At 43.5% G+C, this 24,817-nt stretch overlaps 1 protein-coding gene across 5 annotated transcripts in view; it reads right to left on the reverse strand.

The window, feature by feature from the left end:
- Window positions 1-639: 639 nt before the first annotated feature.
- The window catches only part of tanc1b (tetratricopeptide repeat, ankyrin repeat and coiled-coil containing 1b), a 115,456-nt gene continuing 91,278 nt past the window's right edge, over window positions 640-24,817 (reverse strand). For 3 of the 5 annotated variants that reach the window (XM_061723598.1, XM_061723597.1, XM_061723601.1), the window contains 17 exons: window positions 21,957-22,188; window positions 20,717-20,883; window positions 17,211-17,818; window positions 15,464-15,572; window positions 15,201-15,323; window positions 14,009-14,245; window positions 13,085-13,270; window positions 12,513-12,591; window positions 8,919-9,052; window positions 8,636-8,759; window positions 8,377-8,552; window positions 6,589-6,721; window positions 5,941-5,970; window positions 5,748-5,839; window positions 5,191-5,337; window positions 3,456-3,556; window positions 640-3,368 (listed from right to left, as the gene is read on the reverse strand). In XM_061723598.1, coding sequence (XP_061579582.1) covers window positions 1,808-3,368; window positions 3,456-3,556; window positions 5,191-5,337; window positions 5,748-5,839; window positions 5,941-5,970; window positions 6,589-6,721; window positions 8,377-8,552; window positions 8,636-8,759; window positions 8,919-9,052; window positions 12,513-12,591; window positions 13,085-13,270; window positions 14,009-14,245; window positions 15,201-15,323; window positions 15,464-15,572; window positions 17,211-17,818; window positions 20,717-20,883; window positions 21,957-22,188 — 4,239 coding nt within the window. In that variant the 3' untranslated portion in view covers window positions 640-1,807. The remainder of the gene's footprint in view (window positions 3,369-3,455; window positions 3,557-5,190; window positions 5,338-5,747; window positions 5,840-5,940; window positions 5,971-6,588; window positions 6,722-8,376; window positions 8,553-8,635; window positions 8,760-8,918; window positions 9,053-12,512; window positions 12,592-13,084; window positions 13,271-14,008; window positions 14,246-15,200; window positions 15,324-15,463; window positions 15,573-17,210; window positions 17,819-20,716; window positions 20,884-21,956; window positions 22,189-24,817) is intronic. The other 2 variants (XM_061723600.1, XM_061723599.1) reach the window with 1 other exon arrangement.

Here is a 24,817-nt window from a genome sequence, read left to right on the forward strand (position 1 = left end):
TGGAGTCTCTCATTCATCCAGGTCCACGTGATGCTCAAAGGTCTGAAGAAAAGACAGCTGGACTTCTTTTTCTTGGTTCTTGAAATAAAGACACGAGCCAAGGAAAAGAAGTCCAGTTCAATTTAAACCTTTGAGGTGTTTTAGTAGTTTGATGAGACTGTGTGTAGCTTACTCGGTATGTTGACTGTTGTCTTTGTTGCTACTCTTACTCTGTATTTTAGTTTTATTCCAGTAGTTATGTCCTAAAAAACCCTGGTTGTTCATGTTGACAACGTGAAGTGTGAGCTGGTCCTGCAGTGGCCACATGTGGCCAGAGGTGGCGCTGTTCAGCTCAACTTGTTCTCACTTCATTGATCTGCAGCTGAGACAAAAACATCTGCGTGTTCACCCCCCCCTTGAGCTCCACGCCGGTTTTGTTTTAGAATAAAAACCAGCAGATGAGTTTGTTTCCCCTCAGTGGGTCTTTATTTTTTGCTCTCCCGTGGTGGCGGTGGCAGAAATGCTCTATTACAGTATCTGATCACCGCTAATAAAGCTCACAATACTGAAAACATGGCGACAACTGCAATTAACGTACATCATAAAATCAAACGGATGGCACTGTACCCCCGAAAAACCTTTTCTGTGTTTTATAGCTTCTTTTTGTCTTTTTTTTCCAACTCTGTAATATAAACTGCAATTGTAGCATGCACTGAAATCTCAACAATAATGAGAATCATAAAATGTCATTGTAGCTGTGCAAAAATAACTATATAAAATATATTGCTCTTACAATTAGCCAAGCCATTGGCGCTGTAAATAAATTAAACTAGACGGCAACAACAAGCAGATACAGAAAGGGATTCAGTGTTAATGGTGATTTATATCATGTACAAATATATTTAACAAATGTTTTAACACCATTTCAACAACATTGTGCCTATAACTCAAATACAATACACATAACGCACACCTTCACTGTAGAGAAGGAACAGTACAGATTTATACAATATACACAAGTGGAGGATCTACAACATCCTTCGTAAAACACAGGAATGCCCCTCCCTGACGCTCGTCCTGCACAGCCGCCTCACAAAACACCTTCGGCACATGATGTGGTGCTGTAAATTCAATTCTGAACTGATAACGGGAGCATTTTCTTTCTGATCAAATGAAAATATACTTTCAGAAACCTTCGATTAAAAATCCAAACTTGTACTCCATGTGGGTTGACGTACGGCCTTAAGACATGTCAAAGTCGATTCAAAGCCAAAAAAAATGATGCATCTGTGCCAGTAAAGGCCAAATTTAGTAGCTATTGTTGGAAATAATGCAACTTGTATAAACTTAGAATAAAATTTACAACATTGAGTCTGAGTATTTTCTGTCACAACTGTGTTTCTCCTCCCTTAGCACCATAGATGTGATGAATACAGTTCAAACCTCCATCCAGAACACTTCTGCAATAACGTGTGTGTGTGTAAAGTGCTTTCTGTCCATGCTTTGTTGATCAGGATTGTACAGCCCCTCTTCAAATATTTCCTTCAGTGCAACGTCTCCGGCGCGGCTGTTTGGCGGCGGACATGTCGTTATGTAACAGGAGCTGTTATGGCGACACATTGGGAGAAGTGAAACTTTGACGTTTTGGTGCACCGCTTCTAGCTCTGTGTGTGTTCTTATAAACGGCTTTAAAACCGTACTTCTTACAAGGCTTAAAAATCAGACTGGACTCTGTTTAAAACAAAACGACCAACAACTCCACCTCACGTTAGATTCTTGCTGTCACGTGTGTGCGTTATGGACTGCAGGAGAGATGGAACAAACATCTCTAGACATTCGACTCTATAAATGATCGCTTTGGTTTCATTGACGCTACGTGGATGGCAGGATTATCTCGGCTCAGGCCGGGCTGCTTGGGCTTGGCGTCCACAAAGCCGTGCTGCATCGCCAGCGTCGGCTTGGACTCTTTGTAACAGTTGGCCGCCTGGCAGAACTTTTCTGCAAACTCCTTGACGTGCACGCCGTTCTGCAAGCTGCCCACCGCCATGCCGCCCTGGAGGGCCGGGTATTTGTGCTGCTCTCCGTAAGCGCTCACTGTCTTGCCATGAGGCAGCTCGCAGTCGAGCGGCTGCAGCGCCACGGCCGCCACGTTGTGACACACCAGAGCGTCGGAGGAGGACTGGTTCAGCCAGCTGCGACCGGCGGACTGCAGGCTCGGGTGACTCTGCAAGCTGTGATGCTGCTGCTGCTGCTGCTGGAGCTGGAGCTGGAGCTGCTGCTGGAAGCGGGCCGTTTTGTCAGTGATACCCATGAAAGGTCTGGGCTTGTACTCCCCCGCGGGCCCGACCTGCTGGCTGTACTTGGTCTTGTCGGGGATCTTGGTCCGGACGTCGGGTCCCAGCTTGCTGCTCTCCGCCAGGCTGCCGCTGGACGCCAGGCTGCTGGTGGAGCTGGAGATGCGCATGCTGCTCATGCTGCTCATGCTTCCCCCCTGAGACGCCGCCGCTGCAGCCGCACACATCCCCTCCTTCCCCGGGTCGCTGTGGTTCCCCTGGTTTCCAGGGCCGAAGCAGGCCAGCCCTTCCAGAGAGGAGGCAGAGTGGGCGTAGAGCCGGTCCTGCCCCAGACTCTTGGAGGAGTAGGAGGCCTGGGGGGGCAGCAGGCTCTCGCCGTCGCCGCTCTGCCCTGCGGAGAGGGACGCAGCTGCCAGCAACATGCGGTTCCCGTACAGCGGCTCGTCGGTCGGGGTGGGCAGGGGGCTGATGTCGATGGTTCCCGGGCCGGGCTTCAGCTTGCTGGACATGTGTCGGCTGGGTAAAGGGCTGGAGGGCGCGTACTGGGACCTGCCCCCTGTAGAGCGGCCCCCCGCCGCCTGCATGGAGCTCATGTGCTGGTTGGTCTTGACTATCTGGGCCTGCTTGGTGGGCTGCAGGACCAGAGCCTGCTGGGCCAGAGCCTCCCGGTGCTCCCGGGGGTAGCGGTGCGGCTGCAGCCGGCCGGGGCCCGGGGGAGGGCTGGTCGCCGGGCTCTGCTGCCCCAGACCGTCGGCGGGCGGGACTCTGCTGAAGGAGTAGCTGCTCTGCGGCCAGCAGGCTTCCCCCGTCCTGTCGTGCTCCTCTTCCTCCTCCTCCTCCTCTAGAACGTCTCTTTGGCCGTCCACGCTCCTCTCAAAGCTGTCCTCCTGGCCTTCGTCGTCCTCCTGCTCAGATTCGTGGCCCCCCGACGCCTGGCAGGACGGGGCCGCGGCCCCGGCGAGGCTCCCTTTGGTCTGACTCCTCTGCATCTGCTTGCACTCGTCCTCCACCCGGGCCAACAGGCGGCGGATCTCTCGGTTGTTGGGACACAGCCTGGCGGCTTCGTGCAGGTCGGCCATGGCTGCCGCAAACTGCCTGCGGAAACGGAGACAGAGCTGTTACCGAATACAAAGCACCAAAGGCGACCACTTGAGGCTGGTGTGAAGCAGCTAAATAGTTCACCTGCTGCTCCTTTTAGCTCTGGCGCGAGCGTAGTACGCCTCGTAGGATTTGGGTTTCAGCTCCAGTGCCTTTGTTGCAAATTCCTCAGCCATGCCGAAATCCTAGAAAACAGTCAATTACAGTCAAGCAGTTGATATTCTCATCTCGCTATGAAGATGAAAGACCTAGAAAGGGATATTCAAATACTAAAAGGCTCACTCTCAGGCCTGAAAGAGTGTATCAGTTTAGATTTTTGGGTGTAATTATAGATGAAAACGTCACATGGAAATCTCAGGTAAATTATGTTAAAACTAAGGTATCAAAGAATATTTTTGTTTTGAACAAAATGAAACATGTTTTAGATTACAAGACAATGCGAATTTTGTATTGCTCACTTATTTTGCCTTATTTTAGTTATTGTGTCGAAGTTTGGGGGAATACATACATACAAATATCAAGCCTTTGTTTATTTTACAGAAGAGAGCAGTAAGGATCATACATAAAAAGGAGGCAAGAGAACACACCAATGGACTTTTTATCAATGCAGGATTAATTAAACTTAAAGATATTGTTGAGTTTATTAGTTATGTTCAAGGCAAAAGGCAGAATATTGCCTGAAAATATACGTTTTTTTATGTTTAGTTCAGAAAATAAGGACCAGGAAATTTGATTTTAAACATCCGTTTGCACGAACTACTTTAAAACAAATGTGTATTTCAGTATGTGGTGTAAAATTATGGAACTCCTTAACAATTGATTTAAAGGATTGTAAAAATATTTACCAGTTCCAGAAATTGTATAAAGACCACACAATCAGACAATATGAATTGTTTTTGGTGTTGTTGGTGAGTTATTGTGTATGTTTTCTTATTTTTTGTTTTGTTTTGTTCATTTTTTTTGGTATTATATAAGCAGCGACTGTTGAACAGACGGACAGACCATCTTCATAGGAATTTTTTTTTTTTTTTTGAGAAAGGGGCTTGTAATATAAGGCTTTCTTCTTCTTGCCCCTTTTCGATCATGGAATGGAACATGTATGTGAACTACCATTTCCATGATACGGAATAAATAAAATTGAAATGAAATGTTTATCATGTCTGTGGTTTGTTTAAGCTTAATTTCAATGACTTATCGCCTCCAGGTCGGAAGTTGTTGATCGCAGGTTCCAGTCAAAACAACTCTGTGCCACAGCTTTCATACTTTCATACTTTAGGTGGTGGCTGAGTTCGACCCAAGCCTCGCCTCGTCACCGCTTAACGGCCCTTATTTAGCGTCTACCGCTGAAAAACACAGGATACAGCCGGCGCTGCCTGTTTTGCTCATATAGTCTGCTGGCTTGCAGCATGTAACACCATAAACAGCTGGCGCACTGCGGAGCTTTTCCCGCTGGACTAGGACCTATATAAATAGTCTTTCTGCAGAAACAGTTACCCGGAATCGCTCAACTGTACAAAGACCAGAGGGTCTCCTCTGATGTTTGCTTTGAGGTCGACCTCAAAGAAATCTTCATATGTTACATCACTGAACAAGATAAATGAATAATGGAGAGGCTGGGACCACTGGCTGCTACTTGAGAGGCGTTCTCCTCAGACGACCTCCATTACCGTCGGAGCAGTAACAAGCTCGCAAGGCCACTCGAGCTATGATCATTTCACACCCCGATTCATCTTTTTCTGCAAGCTATTAAAACAGTTGGAGATTGGTTTCAAAAGATGAGCCTGGTTCTCACCGGAGGAAGACAAACAAAAGGACTCACGTTGGTTTTTCTCCGACAGCGGGAGAGGTTGAGGTACAGGGAGACCCTCAGGTCTTTAAAGGCCTTCAGGTCTTCGCTGTAGCCTTCTCGGGGGAACTTCCTGAGGGCGTACTGGTACCTTTGGGCCGCCTCTTTCATTTTCCCTTTCTGGAGGACACAGAGGACACGTGTGCAGTGAGGAAGGTGAGGTGTTCATCAGATACTCACCACCATATGTGTTCCGGCTCCGACTCTCCCCCTCTCATCAATCAAAGACTCAACACAAAAGCTGCTTCAAACCCCCCACACTCTCTCACATGCAACATCTGACAGGTTCGTCCTTAACTGCTACCAAACTGGATCCGTGAAATGTCAGACATCGATCACAGCAGCTCTGGGAAGCGGTGTGTAACCAGCCGTGCTCCTCATTTGCTTTATTTATGTTGTATAGTAAATTCATTAGCAACTCTATTTATGTTTTTGTTCCCTTCAGCTAAAAACACGAACACTGTCTGATCCAGCTTAATTAAGATTTGTTTGTCTTTTGAAAACAAAAGGATGAACTTCTCAGGTTTTACCTTGTACAGCAGGTTTCCCTCCTCCATCAGCTTCTGCAGGAGGATGATGAGGATGTCGGGCTTGGAAGTGGCCATGGCCCACGCGGCGTTCCCTGCGGACACAAACCACACGTCATGGTGGTCTTTTCAAACCCACACCGATCGCCATATTCTCTTGAAATTGTTACAAGGTAAAGTTACCTAAGGATTGTACCTGATCGATCGTAAGGAGACGTTCTGTTGCCTTAGTTTATTGAGGGCAGTTAAAGAAAAAAAAAATTAGGAGGAAGAGAGTGGAGAGGAGAGGTCATGCAACAGCAAGAGTCGTCATTCGGATGGAGAGAGAAACTGCTGCATGATAACATATGTGGCAATCACCCTGAAATGGTTCAGTATTTACATGCAAACTGCTTCGACGTCATTCAAGCTTTCAGTACAGCGCTGTTATTTTCTGCACGGAGACACCAGAGTGCACTGCAGATAAGCTGCCTGCTGGTACGAATATCACTTCCATGATAAGTCACATTCTTGAAATTAGTCAAGCAGCACATGAAGGGGAAAAAAGTGACCTGACGTATGACTAAAAGTTAGCACGATTAAACACACACACACACACACACACAAGAGGACGGATGCAGAGATGGAAACGGTTTTCCCACAACATTCCACAAGATTTGTCTGGTATTATTCTTAGAGCCGTGAGATACGGAGCGAGACAAACAAGCTTGAAAGACAAAACAGTTCCTCTGTTCATGAGGCGCTCAGCGGGTCACAGAAACCTGCACATGTGGTACATGTAGACCTCTGCCTTTTTTATCAGTTTAAACACAAAGATGACCTTTTGAAGAGGAAGTGCTCTTACCCAGCTTGGCCCCTTTCTTCAGCAGAGTCACCACCACCGACGTGTTCCTGCAGCCGATGGCCCGGTCCAGAGGCCTCATCCCGCTGTGGTCCACGTGCTCGATCACTGCTCCTTTCTCTACCAGGTACTGGACCTGCAGGAGGACACGGGTCTTAAAACGGCCACAGTACTACCGTAAACTCCGGCATATAAGCCGCTGCTTTTTTCCCCACACGCTTTGAGACTGCAGCTTTTACAACGATGCGGCTAATTTATGGATTTTCATAGGTTAACTAGCTTTCCGCCGGCAACACATTTACCGATAACCTCGTCGTATCAGACCAATGAAATTACCGAACAGGTCGCAGTGGATCAATCAAACTGTTTCGGCAAACTATGGTAACTCGCGCTTCTTCAGATCCTAACTGCGCGGAGGAAAGAGAGACGGAGTGCGACAAAGTCATTCTGAGACTCTTTAATTCCGGTACTGAAGAAGAGGATGTTAGGATTTTATGACGGCGGGGGTGAGAATCAGCGAGAATCAGCACCTGCAACAAACGGATAAGCTGCGGAAAATGGATAGAAATTGTTTGAAGGGTTTTTCTATAAGATTCTACACTGGTGGTTACTCTCAACGCAGGAACACATCCTGGTTTGTAGGACTAGATTGTTTAGCTGAGTTCTTCTTTAGGTGAAGACAAAGAAGAGAGACAGATAGGTTCCATCCTGTTTTTCTCAAAGTTTTAGTGATCTTAGGTATTTGTTGAGTTAGCATCTCAAGTAAGAAACAATCAGCAGGATATATATGGCTGAAAGTGTGACATGTTTAGGTTTCTTTCCCCACAGATAAGGTTCAACATCTGCACCTATAACGTACAAAACACCTCCCTTTTCAGTATAAATATGACTGGATTGATGACCACAGTCTGCATTTTCTCTCCTACATGTGGTTTGAGAAAAGTGTACCTCCGGCTGGAAAATATTGTACACGATATAATAAAAGCTTGTATTAACATTTGATTCTGTTCACTGGTTTTCTTATGGTGCACCAGACAAACGAACACGAGGATCTTTCAAGATCTTTCAATCTTTTCTTGGCTAATGGTTTTAGTGCACAGGAGGACGATAGTGATCAGTCAGTATGTGCACATGCAGCGATTCAACATGGTTGCAGATCTGATCAGATAATGACATGCAGAAGATTGGATCACTTGTCTGATTACACATGCTGTTCTGAGATCAGACTGAATCAGATTGAATAAACCACTGTAACCAGAGCATGGCTGACTCCGTGACGCTAGGTGGCGCTGTACCCGAGGTAACCATTTCAACAAAGAGCCACTTCCGGTTGACCTCCGCTTAACAACAAGGAAAGGAAAAAGTGCATTCTAACTGCTTTCCTATTAATAATCTGTCTAAAACAGCCTTTCTCAACCTTTTTTCAGTCATGACACCTTTCAAAAGTGAATAAAATCTCACGACACCCCAGAGTAAAATACAATTAAAAACCGCGGTGTGAACCGGCCGTTCAAAGTGAAGTCTGATTTATGGTTCCGCGTTAAATCGACGCAGAGCCTACGCCTACGTAACGTACGCGGCAAAGCGCACCGTACGTGTGCGTCGCCGCATAACCTACGGCGTAATCTCTGCGTTGGTTAAGTGGCTTATAGACAAGTGCGGCTATTTATGTACAATTTCTTTTTTCTTTTAAAAATTCGCAGGTGCGGCCTATATATGGGTTCGCTCTATAGTCTGGCATTTTATGGTAGTCGTGTTTGTTTTAAAGAAAAACAAAAAGGCTTCACTTACAATCTCTGCGTCTCCAAAGAAGGCAGCGAGGTCCAGCGGAGTTCTTCCGTTTTTATCCGTGTGGTCGATGATGGCACCTTTCTCCACCAAGAACTGCACCACGTTTTTGTGTCCTTTCAAGCACGCCCAGCTCAGAGGCATCAACCCCTCCTTGTCCATCGCCGTTAAAGATGCCCCTTTCAGACCAACATTCACCGTTAGCGAGACCCTCCACACTGAAAGCTGAGTTCATTCATGCATGAAACCGACCGGCACTCACCTTTGGACAGCAGGAACTCCACGGTACTCAGGTGGCCCTCGCAGGCGGCCACCATGAGCAGCGTTCGGCCCTGCTTGTCGCTGATGTTGATGTCGGCTCCGTGCTGCAGCAGCGTCTCTGCTATCTGCTCGAAATAATCAAAATAAATGGATCTTTTTAATTCATCAGGGGGGACAAAAACAGAACATTGCAATGCAGGGAAATAGCAGGGTTTCTGACTGTGACTCGGCCTGGATTACTGTGGAAACAGACGCTCAGCAAAGGGCCGCTCGGCAAAGCTCACCTGCCAGTGTCCCTGTCTGACGGCGCAGAACAGAGGAGAAACCCCTCGCCGGTTCACCTGCTGCACCACCGCGCCCTGCTCCAACAGGAAGCTGCACACCTCCATCTTCCCACGACCAGCTGCAGCCGTCAGAGCTGCAAAAAGACAACAACACACACGTTTTTGTAAAGGAACAGCAGTAGTAAGACTCTCCACCCAAGAAGTTGAAATGTACTGCAAACTGTTTTAAAGTCCAGATGATGCCATGACTCGTTTGGAAAAAGGAAAAGCTTGGATATAAATAGTCAGTCACATTCTTTGCAAAGAAATGCAAGCTAATGTCGGGTGCTAATTGAGTTTAAAAATGGGTAATTATGTTTATGATTATTAAACTCATTAAATTCCTGCCTTAGGCTCCCCAGACCGCAGTCATTTCATGCATCAACAAACAAGCATTAGCAGACAAAGTTAAACGACTCTTATGAATACACATTAATGTTGCTTATTCTCTATCGTTTTCTGACTAAGACTAACTGCAACTGACGTCCCAAGCAATTTTAAACTTAAACCCAAACACTATATTACTTTGAAGCAAAGCGATCGCTGAAACGTCGGAAGGCTTACGGGCGGTTTGCAGACGGACTGGTCTTAAAGGAGCGCCGGTTCGAGTTAGATCGCCGCCAGAATCGGTGCGGTTCTGCTCTCAGATTCACCTCGGAGACTCGCGGAGCCGCTGAACCTCCTTATCTGACTGACATCGACCATCTGGATGAACAGTCGGAGCCAAAAAAACAGCCGCACCCTCCATCTGATCAAAATGTGGAAATCCTCACACGGCAAAACAATGACTCCAAGCAGCTAAAGTTGGGCCGAGCTCCAGGCGGCGACATGAGCGACACATGGGACCGAGCAGGTTTACAAAAAACCTACAAGCAGAGTCCCGTCTGATTGTTCACAGCTCTTTTAGAGACTCTCAAATGTCAAGGCCAAATTGTTTCAGTGTTTTCTCAGTAAATATACACGAGCGTATAAACGCTTTTATCCTTCAGAGAATGAGCCTCTTTTTCCATTTGTCCATTAATTACTTAACACAAAAAAGCTCATAGTGACTTCACGGTTTCTAACCAGAAAAGAAAGAGAAAAAAGCATGGTTACTGCTGTCTTTTTTTTGTTTGTTTATGGGTTTTTTAAATTGGTATATCCAGGAATTAATTAAGACTTCAATTAGCTATGACTGAATCATTTTCCAAATGTCAGTTTCAAGCGACTGCAGGCAACTATAAATAGAGTGAAGTGGATTGATTTACGCTATTATTTAAGAAGACTCCCTTGAGTCAAACTAACGTTACTGGTGAAGCAACTTGAAATGCAAAACCAAACAAGGTCTGTGGCACATGCAGATGAACTTTTCCACAAATACAGAATCTATAATAATGAGAGCTGTGCTGATCTTCTACAGTCTTGCACACTTTTGCACTTAAGTCTTGCTGACGGGTGCATTTCTCCCGAACCTGCTTCTTTATCCAAGTGTTCAGTCCATGCAGCGAAGATAAAAATCACATCAAGAGCGCAACGTGAAAAAACCCCTTCCACAAAAACCAAATCATTCAACCAATGAAGATAAAAATCAGTCGTGTGGAACAAATAAACAGTCAAATACACAAATAAAAATAACAAATCCTGGCTCCAAAGAAATGTAACAAGCACTAATACTAAACTTCACAGGAGCAAAGTCAGGAGATACAAGAATAGATCGTTTCATGGTATTTGATTCACAAAGGAGATGGTGCCAGTTGCCTTGAGCTGGTCTTGCTGCAATTAGAAACAATCTGTGCAGTTGATTACATTACTTTGCATAACATGGATGTAATTTGCATCTTAAGAAGCATTTTTGAAAGGTGAAGCTTGCGCAGATGCACAATCCAATATGCTAGTAATAACACAACAAACCAGGTCTGTTTGCAAAAATATGTGTTTTATCATTGAGTTCTAAATATGCGAGACGCTCTCGCAGGTGTCCGAGTTGCTGTTTCTTTACTTTAAAAGGAATGCAGAGAGGCTCTGGTTTGTAAATAGAGCTTAGGGAGGAAAAAAAAACAACTGTACTGCTACAGGAAGTTGAAAATGTTTACAAGTGTGATAAATATTCGAGCTCCAGACAGAAACAAACGTGCAGATTCTTCGAGCCAACTGTGTTTATGAGAGATTTTCAGGAGTCCACCGTTGCCTCGGAAACGATCGTCAGACAGAGTAAACAAAGAGCAGAGGCCTGTGAGAAAAAGTCTATGCAGCAGCTGTCAAAGTTTTTGATTAACCTGCTGAAAACAGAGTTAAAAACAAAGACAGGGATTCCTAAATAATGAATTGCCTCTTTGTTGCCTTATATTTATTTCATCGCATTTCATGGAGATAGTGATGGATGCTGATCCATGTTAATCACTTTAAAATTCTCCATCTGTGAGACATCCCGACACGTCCAACCTCACTCGGCCTCTGACTGGCTTGTGCGGTGGCAGAGAAGGTTTCATGAAATACCTGTTTAAATTATAACAACCGGCCGACTGTCTCAGCATCTGCCCGTCCACGACGCAGCGGATTGTGAATCTTATCAACTTCACCAGTTTGTGAGGCTCCATTGAGTCTTCTGGGTTCTCAGGCTGCAGGTGCAGGCTAAAACAAATGTAGCCACGTAGACAGAGTACACCGACTACACGCATTAATCTGCCTTTTTATTGTAAAGAAAAAGAAAGAAAATCCTCAGTCACTAAAGCATTTCTAAGCATGTCCCAGGAATGTTAAAAAAAAACTGTTTAGCAGGATACAAGCACCCAGTTACCTACCAGTAAACAACCTACAGCACTGAAGCGCCAACCTGAATCCTGATGAACTTGAACAGAGAGAGAAACAAAAACACTATTTACATAATCCTCTGGCCTTTTTTAAATCTATTCTTGTGCAATTACACACGAAATTAATTCCCCATAAAAATGTCAGGATGTTTTGTTTTCTTACACTTACAGCTCGACATCATTTGATTATCAGGACAGAAGCAAACATTTAAATGATTGTATTTTGAAATAATGAAGACTGCTGTCCTGATGTACGGTATATATATCTGAATACAAACACAGTTTTCTGTCCGTGTAATCAGTATAGGAACTCTGAAAGGGTTAAATCCCACAACTCCCAGACCGTAACAGGTCAGTGTGGTTCACAATATAATTTCTGTCCCATTGCTTTGCTCAGCTTTCATATTACGTGTCTAATACCCATGAGCCATCTGCCGCAGCGACCGCAATTATAAGGTGAAATATCTTTCTTTACCGTGCAAACCACACGATGAAGTCCAACCTGTTATCATCTCTGCTGGACATGACAGCCCATAGAAAAATGATGCAGGAGCCCGTATGATAGGATTTTTTTTAAAGAACATGTATAAAAATTGTGCATATTTGAGTTGATTGATCTGTGCGTCAAAGACAAAGCTTTGCTGTGCTGAGCAGAGACAGCAGAGCTGCAGCGTTTGATTGCAGCAGGCAGGTCAGGAATGGGAAAACAGCAGGTGATGATGCAAAACAAAGAGGCATGCACGCAAAAAGATTAATGACAACATACCCGTCTCACCCCACAGAGTGTCATGACTATCAATTTGCACAGCATGGTCATTTTTCAACACCAGCAGGCTCCGCAACACCTGACAAAAAAAGAGAAACCTTGATTAATGGCATCGTATTTGAGCACAAGGTATACAGTAAAATTAACCTCCAAGATAACAAACTGACTACACGAAAAACTTAGGCAAATGCATCATAAATGAAATACAGCCCAACAGAGGACTTCTGGTCCCTGAACCGCCATGTGTAGTTATGCAAGTCAAGTCCAGTCTGATTAATAGTTGAACAGGGACTCATTTTACATGCGGATTGACAGCTTGACTTGGCCCACTTCTGTTATTCTAAGCAAAGCCTTGGGATCCATTCCAGCTAATGAGGAAGCCGAAATAAATCCTGAGTCTACACTGCACCTGGCCAGCTGGAAGCACGGCACTGTGATGGATCCCCAAATCCTCCAATCAGACATGCGAGGCTGTAAAACGCTTCAGATTGCGTAAACCTCTGCCGAAGCTTCTCTATACTTTTGTCGGATTGTGCGTCTGGTAAATGTGCATGTGTGTGCGTCAGTCGGACCTGCGTGTGTCCCATGCTCGAGGCTGCAATCAAAGCTTGCTGCAGAGCTTTGTTCTTCAGAGCGCAGTCCTGCTGCGGCCCATCGGCGCTCCATTCCAGCTCCAGCAGGTACTGGATTATCTCGGTGTGTCCACGTAATGCGGCATGAACCAGAGCACACTGGCCGCTCTTATCGACGTGATCCACCTGGCAGAAACACAAGACTCCCCAAAATGACTGCACATCAACATTTGATTACAAATTGTTACCAAGCAACATCCAAATAATGTAATTTTAAACAGCTTACCAGCCATTCAACTCTGAAAAGTATGTGCATATCTGTTTGTGGTGTAAAATTGTGGAACAAACTAGATGAGTTGATGCACATGAAAATGTGCATCAACTCAAAACAATTAAAAAATAAGTATAAACAAACACACAAAGAACTGGACAGCTAATCTTATTATTTTTTTAGTTGGCATGTTTGTAATGTGGGTTTTATTTATATCCATTCATATTAAAGTTAAATGTTCTGAATTTTTTAGATTGCATTGATTTATGGATTATGAATGGAATTTAAATTTGTATGAATGTGTCTCTGTATCTGTGTGTGTACGTATGAATGTAATTGTATTTTATATATAATTGTATTATATACTATATGACAATGTAAGGGAGGGGCTGAACTTGATAAGCTTTGTTTCCTTCAGCTCCTTCTCGAACTTGCACTTCATCGCAATGTGCTATTTTTCTTTATATTATTATATATAGTGTTTGTTTTATGCATGTGCATGTTTGAGACAAATACAAATCAAATCAAACATTTCATAAAGAATATCTTTAACATCGGAGGTAAATGTGCTGCATGCAGCACAAATATGAACCAGAGTGGGTTCAACATGTTTAATTCCAGCCCCAGAGCATCCCAGCAGCAGCGGCCCTCACCTTGGCGCCCCTCATGCAGAGCAGCATGACCAGTCCCAGGTGTCCCGCCGCGGCCGAGAAGCACAGGGGGCTCATGCCGTTCTCAGACACCACGTCCAGGCTGGCGCCAAACTCCAGGAGCAGCGACGCGATCTCCTGGTGACCAAGGTGACACTGGACGCAAAGCACCGGCGCGTTGTTCAGGACCTCGGTGCGGTAGTTGACGTTGGCCCCTCCCAGCATCAGGAGACGGCTCACCTGATCACACAGACAGCAGACAGCTTGAACAAAGTGTCACCATGGGTGTCCTTTCTGGAACATTTCTATTGTTCGACTGCATTAAGCAGCCATCTCATCTACAAACGCACAACACAAATATTTCACGAAGGCCTCGAGCAATTGTATCAGCTTCTGACCTATTCAAATTTTCTTAGCAAAGGTCAAAAACCCAATCAACTGGCTGGATTCGACTGAAAACAGCAATCAAGTTCAATGTTTTCCTCCATGATGAGGAAATCAATAATAAACACCTTGTCAAACAGAACTGCAGACCCAAATGAGGCTTTAGCAACAGGAGATGAAACTGTGAGTGGATTCTCTGTTCAGTCAATTAACAGACTCTATTAACCGACTGTTTTTCTCCCAGGACAGAGCAAGGTCACTCTGAATGTCCCTTTGAATGATTTAACTGGTGCACACAATAACTCGCAAGCGTGATACAACCTCACTCAAACAATAACCTTAATGGCAAAGACAAACTGGGGATAATTCTGTTGCAAAGCCACGATGCATAATTTTGATGTAATAGCCTCTTCCAGGACAGGCCGATCATTATCTCCCCAGAAACCACAACAACAGCGGAGGTTAGCACACAAGCATTTGTGCAATGTTTGCAGTTTAATGAGCTCTACGACCAACATTATCCTAATTAACGATTGCAAAAGGACACAATTGGTGATTACTGAGCTTTTCTCTGCACGGTGCTCAGAACTGACAAATTAATAACAGTCGGGAATAAAACTGTCTCTCTCATTTTTTTAATGGTTTTCTGAACTCGATTTATCTTGAATGGGTCTTTTATTTTTATTTTCGCTAATACGTAGTTTTCAATGCAAACAGGGAAGTGCCTTTGGATTTTGGAAGCAGCACATGTATAAAACTATTGATTCTTCCAACCTGCAGAAGCTGGATAAGACATGGAGAGCATCTTCACCTTCACATTAGGTGTGTACAGGTTCCTCAGGGAAGCCAAGGCGGCAGAAAGGCCCTCGGCACCGGAGCTGATCCACAGAGCCTGGAGCACGCTGGATGACACGCCTGTTTTCTTACTCAAACCCTGCAAGCAAAACACATACATAAATAAAAGATGAAATAAATAAACACAATATGCCATGACTTGACCTCTAAACATCACGGTCAAGACATCGAGAGAGAGAGAGAAAGTGAACATCAGAGTGTCAAATGAAAAAGCTGTACCTTAAAAATATGCGCCTTGAGGATGTGATGTCCCAGCTCCATCGTCTGCTGACGATTCAGCTTCCCCTCTTGGCGGGACAACATAAAGGCTATGAAAGCGTGGCCAGTCCTGAGTCAGACAACAACAGACAGATATTCAGCTGAAAAGATGGAGACTGACTGTTGATACGCCTCATATAACGTGAAAGCGCTCATTATTCTGGCGATGGAGGGCACCTTGGCACCGTCATGGAGAGCCTTTCATTCGGGGCTGGTTTGAATACACTGCAAAGGTTGTGCAATGACCCACAGAAGGTTGAGGTAAAGTTTAAAAAAAATCTCCCGAGTCGCCATATCCCTTCTTCATTCAGGCATTTTCGGCACCAATTAATGCAGACCCTCATTAAAAGGACATGCATGATTGCAGATCACTTTGATCTGGTTACAAGTCTCTCGATTTGTGTCCAGGCACGGAGAGGAACGGTGCAGCAAGCTTTTGTCTGCTTGCGCCAGACTACAGGCCTTTGTTTTATTAATGACGACAGTTGGAAGGCCGTGAATGAGCAGAATACGAAGCTGGGCTCTGGCTCATTTGGAGAAATCCTTATGTGAGAGGAGGTGTGGAAAGAGAGCTAGAGAGGAAGCCGGTGAAAATGACATCACTCGGCCTGTTAAGTGTGAATGAATGCTGCGGGTACGGAATTACAATTCTGTCCCGCGGGGGCAAGAAGAGCAGAGTAAGATATAAGCTTAAGAGGGATGTATGGAAGATTTATACGGCTGCAGGTTCTCTGTTAAATGTTAAGGCGGGTGTACTTGGCATCAAGTGCTTCATATGGCACTGTAAACTAGAGCAGTCGCTTTCTATGGCTTTATATAAAATAACAGTGGTGCACAGTCGGAGTTAAAAGATGTCCTGAGCTTGTGGAAGATAGGAAAAGGCCCCTTTTACTTTTTTTTAAAGCTGCTCAAAAGTAAATGTGTCTTTTTAAACTCAGTTCTGTGAGGTAGTTTTATCATTGTCGATGTGCTGCACAGTTGTTGCCATAGGCAACCGGAATGAGTCTGAATTCACGGCTGTTTTTTTTCTCCCACCCATAACAGGAACGTGAGATCACGACAGCTGGATGGCGGTTCCTAAAAGTAAGAAAATAATCCTTCAATAAAAATAAAATGCGTAATTTGGTGAAATGATTGTCCTTGAATAGCAGATTATTTATTCTTTCACATGATGCTGGTTAAAACACTGGTACATTTTGAAATCAATCTTCCACTGTGCCATGTGGGTTAAAAAGTGTATTTCCAGGCTCTCAGGGTTATCGTATCTGGAACCACTCAGACACCGCTTCCTCCAAGTAACAAGTAACTCACACTGTTTATAATGATTACTGCACTCGACTTACTCTTTTAACACAATCTCTCCTTGGATGCAAACCAGCAGCCTTTCAAACACCACCGACAACTAATTGGAGTCATGCTGTGAATAAAAACTTTATCTTTAAAAAGGGCTGAATTTCTGCTAGCACTCCCAGATAGACACCTCAAATAACTGAATGTGATTTACAGCGAGTCCTCTTCTTTTCCTGACTACTTTTATTGCAATCACGTTGTTGACGTGCTTTAGTTATATTCGACTGGAGGCTGAAATCTATTTGTGCAGTTCTGCCAGAAGTCTAAGTGCCTTACAAGCTTGTCATGCATGTAAAGCCACATTCCTTAAGTAGAGCTGCTAAGTGTATTTAATTTGCTTCCAAAGCAGAGGACTGACCTGGGGTCGCAGAGGAAGTCTGTACTCTCTCCATCAGCTCTCCACACGAGCCACTCCCTGAAGGAAGGGTGACAGAACATGCGCGTCTTGTCACGCCGCTTGATGAGGAAGCATGAGAGCAGCTCCATGCGTTGCTGGAAGTCCTCCCACGGCAGCTCCCCCTGGACGAAGCCGGCGTTGAGGGCTTGAAACAGCTGCTCATCTGTCATGGGGTGTAGCGAGGCCAGCGCCACGTTGAGGATGGGCAGAGAGCGCTCGAAGGCTGAATTGGTCATGAATTTCATGTTGCACTGCAACTGGTAAAGTTCAGCCAGTGAAACGGGCACGACTTTGTAACTGGCGCTCTTGATCACCAGATGGCCCCTCTCGATCAGATCCAGGGTGAGTTTGAGGTACAGGTAGGAGCCCTGGCTGCGGGAGATCAGGTGGCTGCTGAACTTGTTCACCGTGACTGAATCGGCCTTCCCGTTCAGGCTGATGTTGTTCATGATGTCTTTGCTGCCACCGACGCGATACTGGATATAAGAGTTGAGGTCGTTGCTTATCTCTTTGTTGTCAGCGAAGTCATCCAGGGAGATCTTGGAGAAGGGGAGAAGGCTGGTGATCTCCTAACGAAGAAGACAAAGTAAACACAGTCAGCGGCAGGATTTAAGATAATTAACTCTGTGCTTATTGCAAAGTAGCTAGGGCTGGGCGATATATCGAGATTTTAATATATATCGATATATTTTCAAACGCGATATGGTACCAGACAATATCGTTTATATGGATTTAAAAAAAAAAAAAAATAAAAATTTTTTATGATTTTGATATAGCTTATTTTGTGACAAATTGACTTGAATGTTTTATTTGAGATTTGCACAAATGTTTTGTTATTTGCACAACTGTCAACCTCAGTGGAAAAGTCTGCCTGTTACTGTCTACATTGTATTAATTGCACAGTGTATTTTAATTTAATTGTTATGCAGGAAAGGGATATTTGTTTTATTTTATTCAAGAAGCATTTTTATTCTATATATGCAGGCAGTTTATTTTTATTTCATTTGTTTTATACATTTTGATATTGTGCAGACCTCTGTTAATAAAAGGTACCTGTGTGACATTTGGCACGAGGCTTTGTATTAAAACTGACTGTTTTTTTAAGGGTTTGCCTCAGAAAAAAATGAAGCTAACAGAGATGCTATGCTATAATGCTTTGGGAGAAACCCCAATTATGGCACACAGAAAAAATATCAATATATATCGAGTATCGCCATTCAGCTAGAAAATATCGAGATATGACTTTTGGTCCATATCGCCCAGCCCTAAAAGTAGCCCACATTAATGTAAGAGTGCACCATTAGAAGCAGCTTTTTATGTTTCCTTGGTACCACAGAACAACAAGGCCAACACTACTCTTTGCAATATGAGCTGCCATTAAAACAAAAAAAAAAAAAAAAAAACATGGTGTGTGTGCATTGATTATCGAAGCAGTTCCTTTGAGCTTTGGCGAAGCAATCTCACCGAGCTATCGGGCCAAAGCAGACACTTGTTACCACTGGAAATGTGGCTGTGAGCAAAGCAGCACTGGGAAAGCAAGTATTAGGATGCAGGAGAAGGCTGGAAGGCAAGCAGGGGTCTTAACCAAAGCTCAAATTTCAGTCCACGTCCTGGGGGTTGCAGAAATCAATGCACCTTAATCCAACAATCCTCTGCCTGTCTGAGGCTAGAGACACATTGCCTCAGTGAGGTAATACTCTGTTCCTCATCGTGACACGGCGCAGCCAGCACACACATGCTCAGACTTGGTGAAATGTGTTGATAATAATCCACAAGATAGCTAAAGTGTAAGCCGTGTCCTTGCGGAATATTCCAGATATTCATGCAGCAATCGATGGCTCATACACATTAGTACTTTTTCTATGTGGTTCAGTGGTAGTGAGTTGAAACATTTCCATGTCTTCGTTTGTAAAAATTATTTTAACCGGCCTCACAAATGGTATATGGATGATTTCCTCCCCCTTTTACATCTATGCTGCATGTTAGTGAGGCATTGTGATCGTTATAATTCATCCATTCACTGAAATGAAGGTCTTCTCAGCAAGAGAGACAGGAGAGCAGCTCAACTGATCAATACAACTAAAGCTATTCACTCAAAATGGATTAAAAACGAGGTTTTATAAATACGGCATAGAGTCGGCATCCAGCTGTCTGAAAAGGTTTAAAGAGTTTAAAGGCTGTAACAAATATTGTATTAATACAATATAGAGATAATGTTTTTTTAATAAATTGAGTGTGTGAATGTACTGAATGTTCACAGGGTCGGCATCAGAGAACTTCAAACTTTAAAAATAATGTTTAAAGCAAAAAAAAGATCATTACCAGAACAGTTACAAAATTTGTTCAGATTGGAGGATGAGGATAACAGACTTAAATTTGATTTCAAACATACTTTTGCAAGGCTAAACATAAAACAAATGTGTATTTCTGTTACAGGTGTAAAATTATGGCATAGACAAAGCAAGGAACTGAAAAGTTGCACAAGTTTGTGTCAGCTTAAGAAAATGTTTAAAAAATAAAAGATAAGTGCCTACAAAAAAGAAGAAGGAGAAAGAGAAAAAAAATAGAAGAGTGGTATTTTTGTTTGTTTTCTTGTTTATATATGTATAGATAGATTGGTGTTCAGCAAGTCAATGTAATTGTATTAACAGAGAGGGGCAGGTATCATAAGTTTTCTTCTTCCTGCTCCTTTTCTTTCATGGTGTAATGTGTACTTCTTGGAATTTTGTACAACATTGTTAAGAAGATATACCATGAATGGAATAAATAAAATGAAATGAAATGTAACCATTTTATTTTTTATTTTTTCTTAGTAATAAATTGATGAAGAAACTGAAAATCTCTTTTAGTCCACATTTCCCAGCCCTCATATAGAATATGTTCTGATTACTGCAGCGCGTGATCTTTGTTATCAATCGAACCGTTAAGAGATTGCAGGATAAAAAGCGATGGGTGTAATTGTCTGTGTGGACCCGTGTGTTGAGCCTTCGCGTCAGTTCCTGGTGTCAGCTGACACGTTGTTATCCACAAGCCCAGCGGCCGTCATGTGGCTCATCGGACATGTCAAAGCCTCAGCCGTCCTCAACCGTTTCCTGAGTGACTTCAGCGTGATCTCCGGGGGTCTTTGTGAACCCTTCAACCGAGGGTCATCGAGCCCGTCAGCTCAAAGTCACCCACTGGAGTATCCCATCATGCAGTCCTGACTCCCGGGTCCACGTCTGTTAACTCTTTCAGGAACATTCCTTGATTTGCCCGACTCTCAAGACAATATCCCTCATGTTTGTCAGAGCTACAGAGCCTGATGCCAGTTAGTGAGTCTCCAGGGGAGTGGCAGCAGATTCAGCTTGTTACTTTCTGACGTTTTATTTTGAAAAACATCTCCTGAATGAACAACAGCTGATTGAAAGCAATCCTCATCATGACTGAAGAAGCAATATTCTTTTTTAATAACGAGTTCACTTCCTTACCAGTAAGTTGACCCGGACGGTGACCACCAGTTTAAGCCAGGGTGGGAATTTGGCAATGATCTTTGTGATGAAGGAGGCGATGGTGTCTCCATAATCAGGCTTATGAAACTCAGCTTCGTTCAAGCCATCTATCAAGATTATGTGGTCGTCTTCTGAAATTCTCCTCTCTAGGGAAAACAGACCAACAACAACAAGACAATGAGCGAAGACATCAGGATCATCACATTGTTGGTGAGAGCGCACATTTAACCGTTAATCTTGTGAAAGTTGTCAATATTGAACAAAAACCATGTTCCAGGGAGTTTTAATCTGCAGGTTTTACCAAAGAACTGACAATAGAACTTCAGACAATGTACTTCATTTTTCCCTGAGCTTTGATCCCAGCATGCAACCTTGCCAGACTTTGCATGTGTTTAAAATAGGGCTGGGACTTTATCGCGTTAATTCCGATTAATTAATTACAGAAAAATAACACGACAAAAAAAAAATAATGCATTTAATCGCAATTTACTTTTGCACTCCAAACAGTGCGGAACGTTTCTCGTTGCACGTGTTCCCGGTATAAGTTACCCGTAACACTGATGCACAGAACTCAACACGAGAAACAACAATGGAAACCGAAACCGATGGGAAGTCGTTGCTGGGTTTGGTGGGCGGAAATTTTAGTTTTAGTAAACTACCATGTGGAAACCTGGATAAAAGCACAGTTGTGTGCAAATTGTGCAAGAAAGAATTTGCCTATCATCGGAGCTCTTCCAGCCTCCACTTTATGTTTAACTGTTGGTCTGTTTATTTTATGCCAAGGATATTTTAACTATTTTGCAATGTTCAGTTTCCACTTTTCTGGAATGTACTTGAAAGTGAAATTTTACTAAACAAAAACAAATGTGTTTAAGACATAGAAAGTTTACAAAAAGTCCTGAAAAAGCTTGAATATAGCCAACTTGAATTTAAGTTTGTGCCTTGTGGACAATGCAATCATATTCCTATTATTCATATTGCACTTTATGTGAACACTCAGTTATCAAAATAAACACAATCTTGTTGTTTAAGCTCATTTATGTGTCAATTCAATGATTCAGTCATGTACCAAAATCCATTTAAATTGAAAAATGTTTCTCGTGTCAAATATTGATATGCGACTAATTGCGATGAATTAATTACAAAGCCTCTAATTAGTTAGATTTTTTTTTTTATCGAGTCCCAACACTAGTTTAAAATGCAGATGACAGGGTTTTACCTTTACGTAAGTTGGCTAAGGGCTCTAGGACGCCTCTCCGGAAAGCAGCCATGGGGTCCTGAACGCAGGAGCGCAGGCTGAGCATGCTCTGGAGGTGCGGTTCCTTCAGCAGCAGCTCCCGGTACGCAGCCAGCTGATGCGCTCTGCACAACAGAGCGGCAACGCTGTGCACAAACTCTGGTACCAGGCAGGTGTACGTGTTATCCGCCTGGCAGTAATGATACGCAACCACCTGGAACGCAAAGGAAAAGAAGGAAAAGCAGGTGAAGTCCAGCAAGATAAAGAATGTAATTTATTTTGGGCTTCAAAAAGAAATGATATGAAAAAAAAAACATTTATTTTTCAATAACTGAAGGACTTTTAAAAGTCAGTAACTCCAATATGTATTAGAATAATAATACAAATATGATGCACTTCTCTCCTACTCATAGGCTCGATTGGCTCAAAGCTTCGAATAGTGTACTAAACCAAGTTAAGGTGAAGATTTGATCTATTTGGTCCCTAGAAAAGGGATGGTTTCCTTCTGCATGGACAAAATGGAAAGAGATGGTGGTTGGGCAACGGCTGAGAACCTCAGTTCCAGGTGGACGTCTTAAAGCAGAGGTGTCTGTTTGAGCACGGCTCCTGCATTGCTCCATGGAGGTTTCATTTAACGGGAAAGAGGAGCTACAGAGGTGGGAAGAGGGAAAGAGAAATGCCCTGGGGATATATGCCTCTGTTCTAATTAACAGTCCAAACTGGAGGAGCTGACACACTTCCAGCGACAGCAGGAGGCGGAGGAGCATGTGACCTGCTGCTCCGCTGAATCTGCCTCGGCCATTATGCCCCATTAAGAATGATAACCAGCATCATGAAACGCGCCCTCAAAATATCTGGCATTTAGGTTTTTATATCATTATTACCTGTGCATGCTATGTTTTACTTATATCCCAATCTAAAATCTACAATTCTGGGAATTTGCATTTACATTTAACCGTCAAGTAAATGCTTTTCTCTGAAATGACTTGTACATAAGGCCTAATTACATCGCCATGTTTTGTGAATAAATAACCCTCGAGGTCTGGGAAATATGCAGTTGTCAGTCCGACGGGCTGGGAACTAAATTAAACTAAGTGAATAACACAGCAATTAAGTCACGTCATCTAAAATAATTATGTTACAAGGAACAGAACTGTGACGTGGTTGTTTACACCACAAAAATGAAACATCTGGGAAAAAAGCTGACTGTGGAAGACTGGTTTGAGTCGGTTGATGTCACACGAATCAAAGGTTTCACCGGGGGGGAACGGTGAAACGCAGTCGTGCAGGATACTGTAAAGTAGCAGGAGTCACCGGACCGCAGGGACGGTTTTGGTGTACCTTACAAGTCACGTTGAGTCACCATGACGCAACTCTGAAGTCAACCTGTAGCAGGCACTTGACTGGCATAACTACAAATTTACATTAAAAGTTCAGTCTCTAACAGGTATTTCTCTGAAAGCTTGTGATGTCCCATAAAACGTACAAGTCTCGGCAGCCTGTTGAAAGACCACTCTCAAGTCAGTGATTAAAAAGAGCCGGCAGGATCTGATTGAAGCTGCTCCGAGTTGCATCAGCGTTCACACATCACAGGAGCCGAGCCCCTCAGAGAGCACCTTTTGGAAACATTTTACACAGTAATTGACTCGAGAGATATTGCTCGAGCTTCACAGGCATTTATGTGAATGAGGCAACAGTAGGAGGCGAAAAAATAAAAAATAAAAAATGCCAAAGACTGCTTCTTATGGGCCACATGTTGATATGAAATGTGTTCACATGTTAGAAGACAACCAGCTTTTTTAATAAGTAACTTTAGACTAAGATCAATGAGATATACCACACTGCATACTCTATTACCAAGAGGATTATTGACATTAAGTGAATGATACTCCGAATCATCCATCTTCTCTGAAACATAATGGTCCCAAGTCGACCTCATTAGAGCTCTTAGAAGGCAGAACGATGCCAAAGTTATTAAATACCTCAGACATCTTCAGCCAACTGTAAGTATCGTCTGATGTCTCATAAGCCAACAAATACATTTCTGTAGAAAGAGCTTTTAATTGTAAAATTAAGATGGCTAAAAGCAGCCAAGTCAAGGTGCCTTTAGAAGAAAACATTTCATTCCAGTGGTGAAAGACAACTCTTATGACAGAGACAGATGTTCAGGAATATCTGACTGATCCTGTCTGAGTAACGTAGTGTCCACTGCTGAGGATCTGACTAAAATTAAAAACAGCAAAGAAACTCTTTGGTATATTTAATCTCCTCTGATGAGTTTCAGTGTATGAGAACATCCTTTTCTCTGCCGCTTCCTCCAGCATCTGATGATCTTAAACATATCAAAACCGGAGAAAACGGCTAACGTTACACTCGTCTGCATTTGGTTTTAGATCTAGGGTTGATTTAATCCCAGAATATTTCATTAATGGCCGTTTCATCGTCTGTCGCTGCAGATATAAAGTGGCAGAATGCAAACTGTGGATACATTTCAGCTTCACACTGAAATGACAGCCTCGTTTACTCCATTGTCTTCATTCAGTGCTCTGTCGTGCCTTGTAACATCCATCCATCTCTGACTGTGTACAAATGAATTGCCCCGCTGACTTCGCGTATCCTGCATCTGAATGAGCGCTCCAGAGCCAGCGCCGCCACAATCACACACCGTACTCTCCCCTCGAAAGGTTTAAAGCAGTGATCTCCAACCCCCGGTACCGGGCCGTGGCTCATTTGGTACCGGGCCGCACAGAAAGAAAAAATAATTTCTGTAGCATCTGTACATTCTGTAGCAGAAGTTAGTCTTTCTACATTCATATAAGTTTCATTTAACTTAAATACAGACC

Source organism: Cololabis saira, chromosome 6 (genome assembly GCF_033807715.1).
Source record: "Cololabis saira isolate AMF1-May2022 chromosome 6, fColSai1.1, whole genome shotgun sequence".
In the NCBI taxonomy this organism is placed as follows: domain Eukaryota; kingdom Metazoa; phylum Chordata; class Actinopteri; order Beloniformes; family Belonidae; genus Cololabis; species Cololabis saira.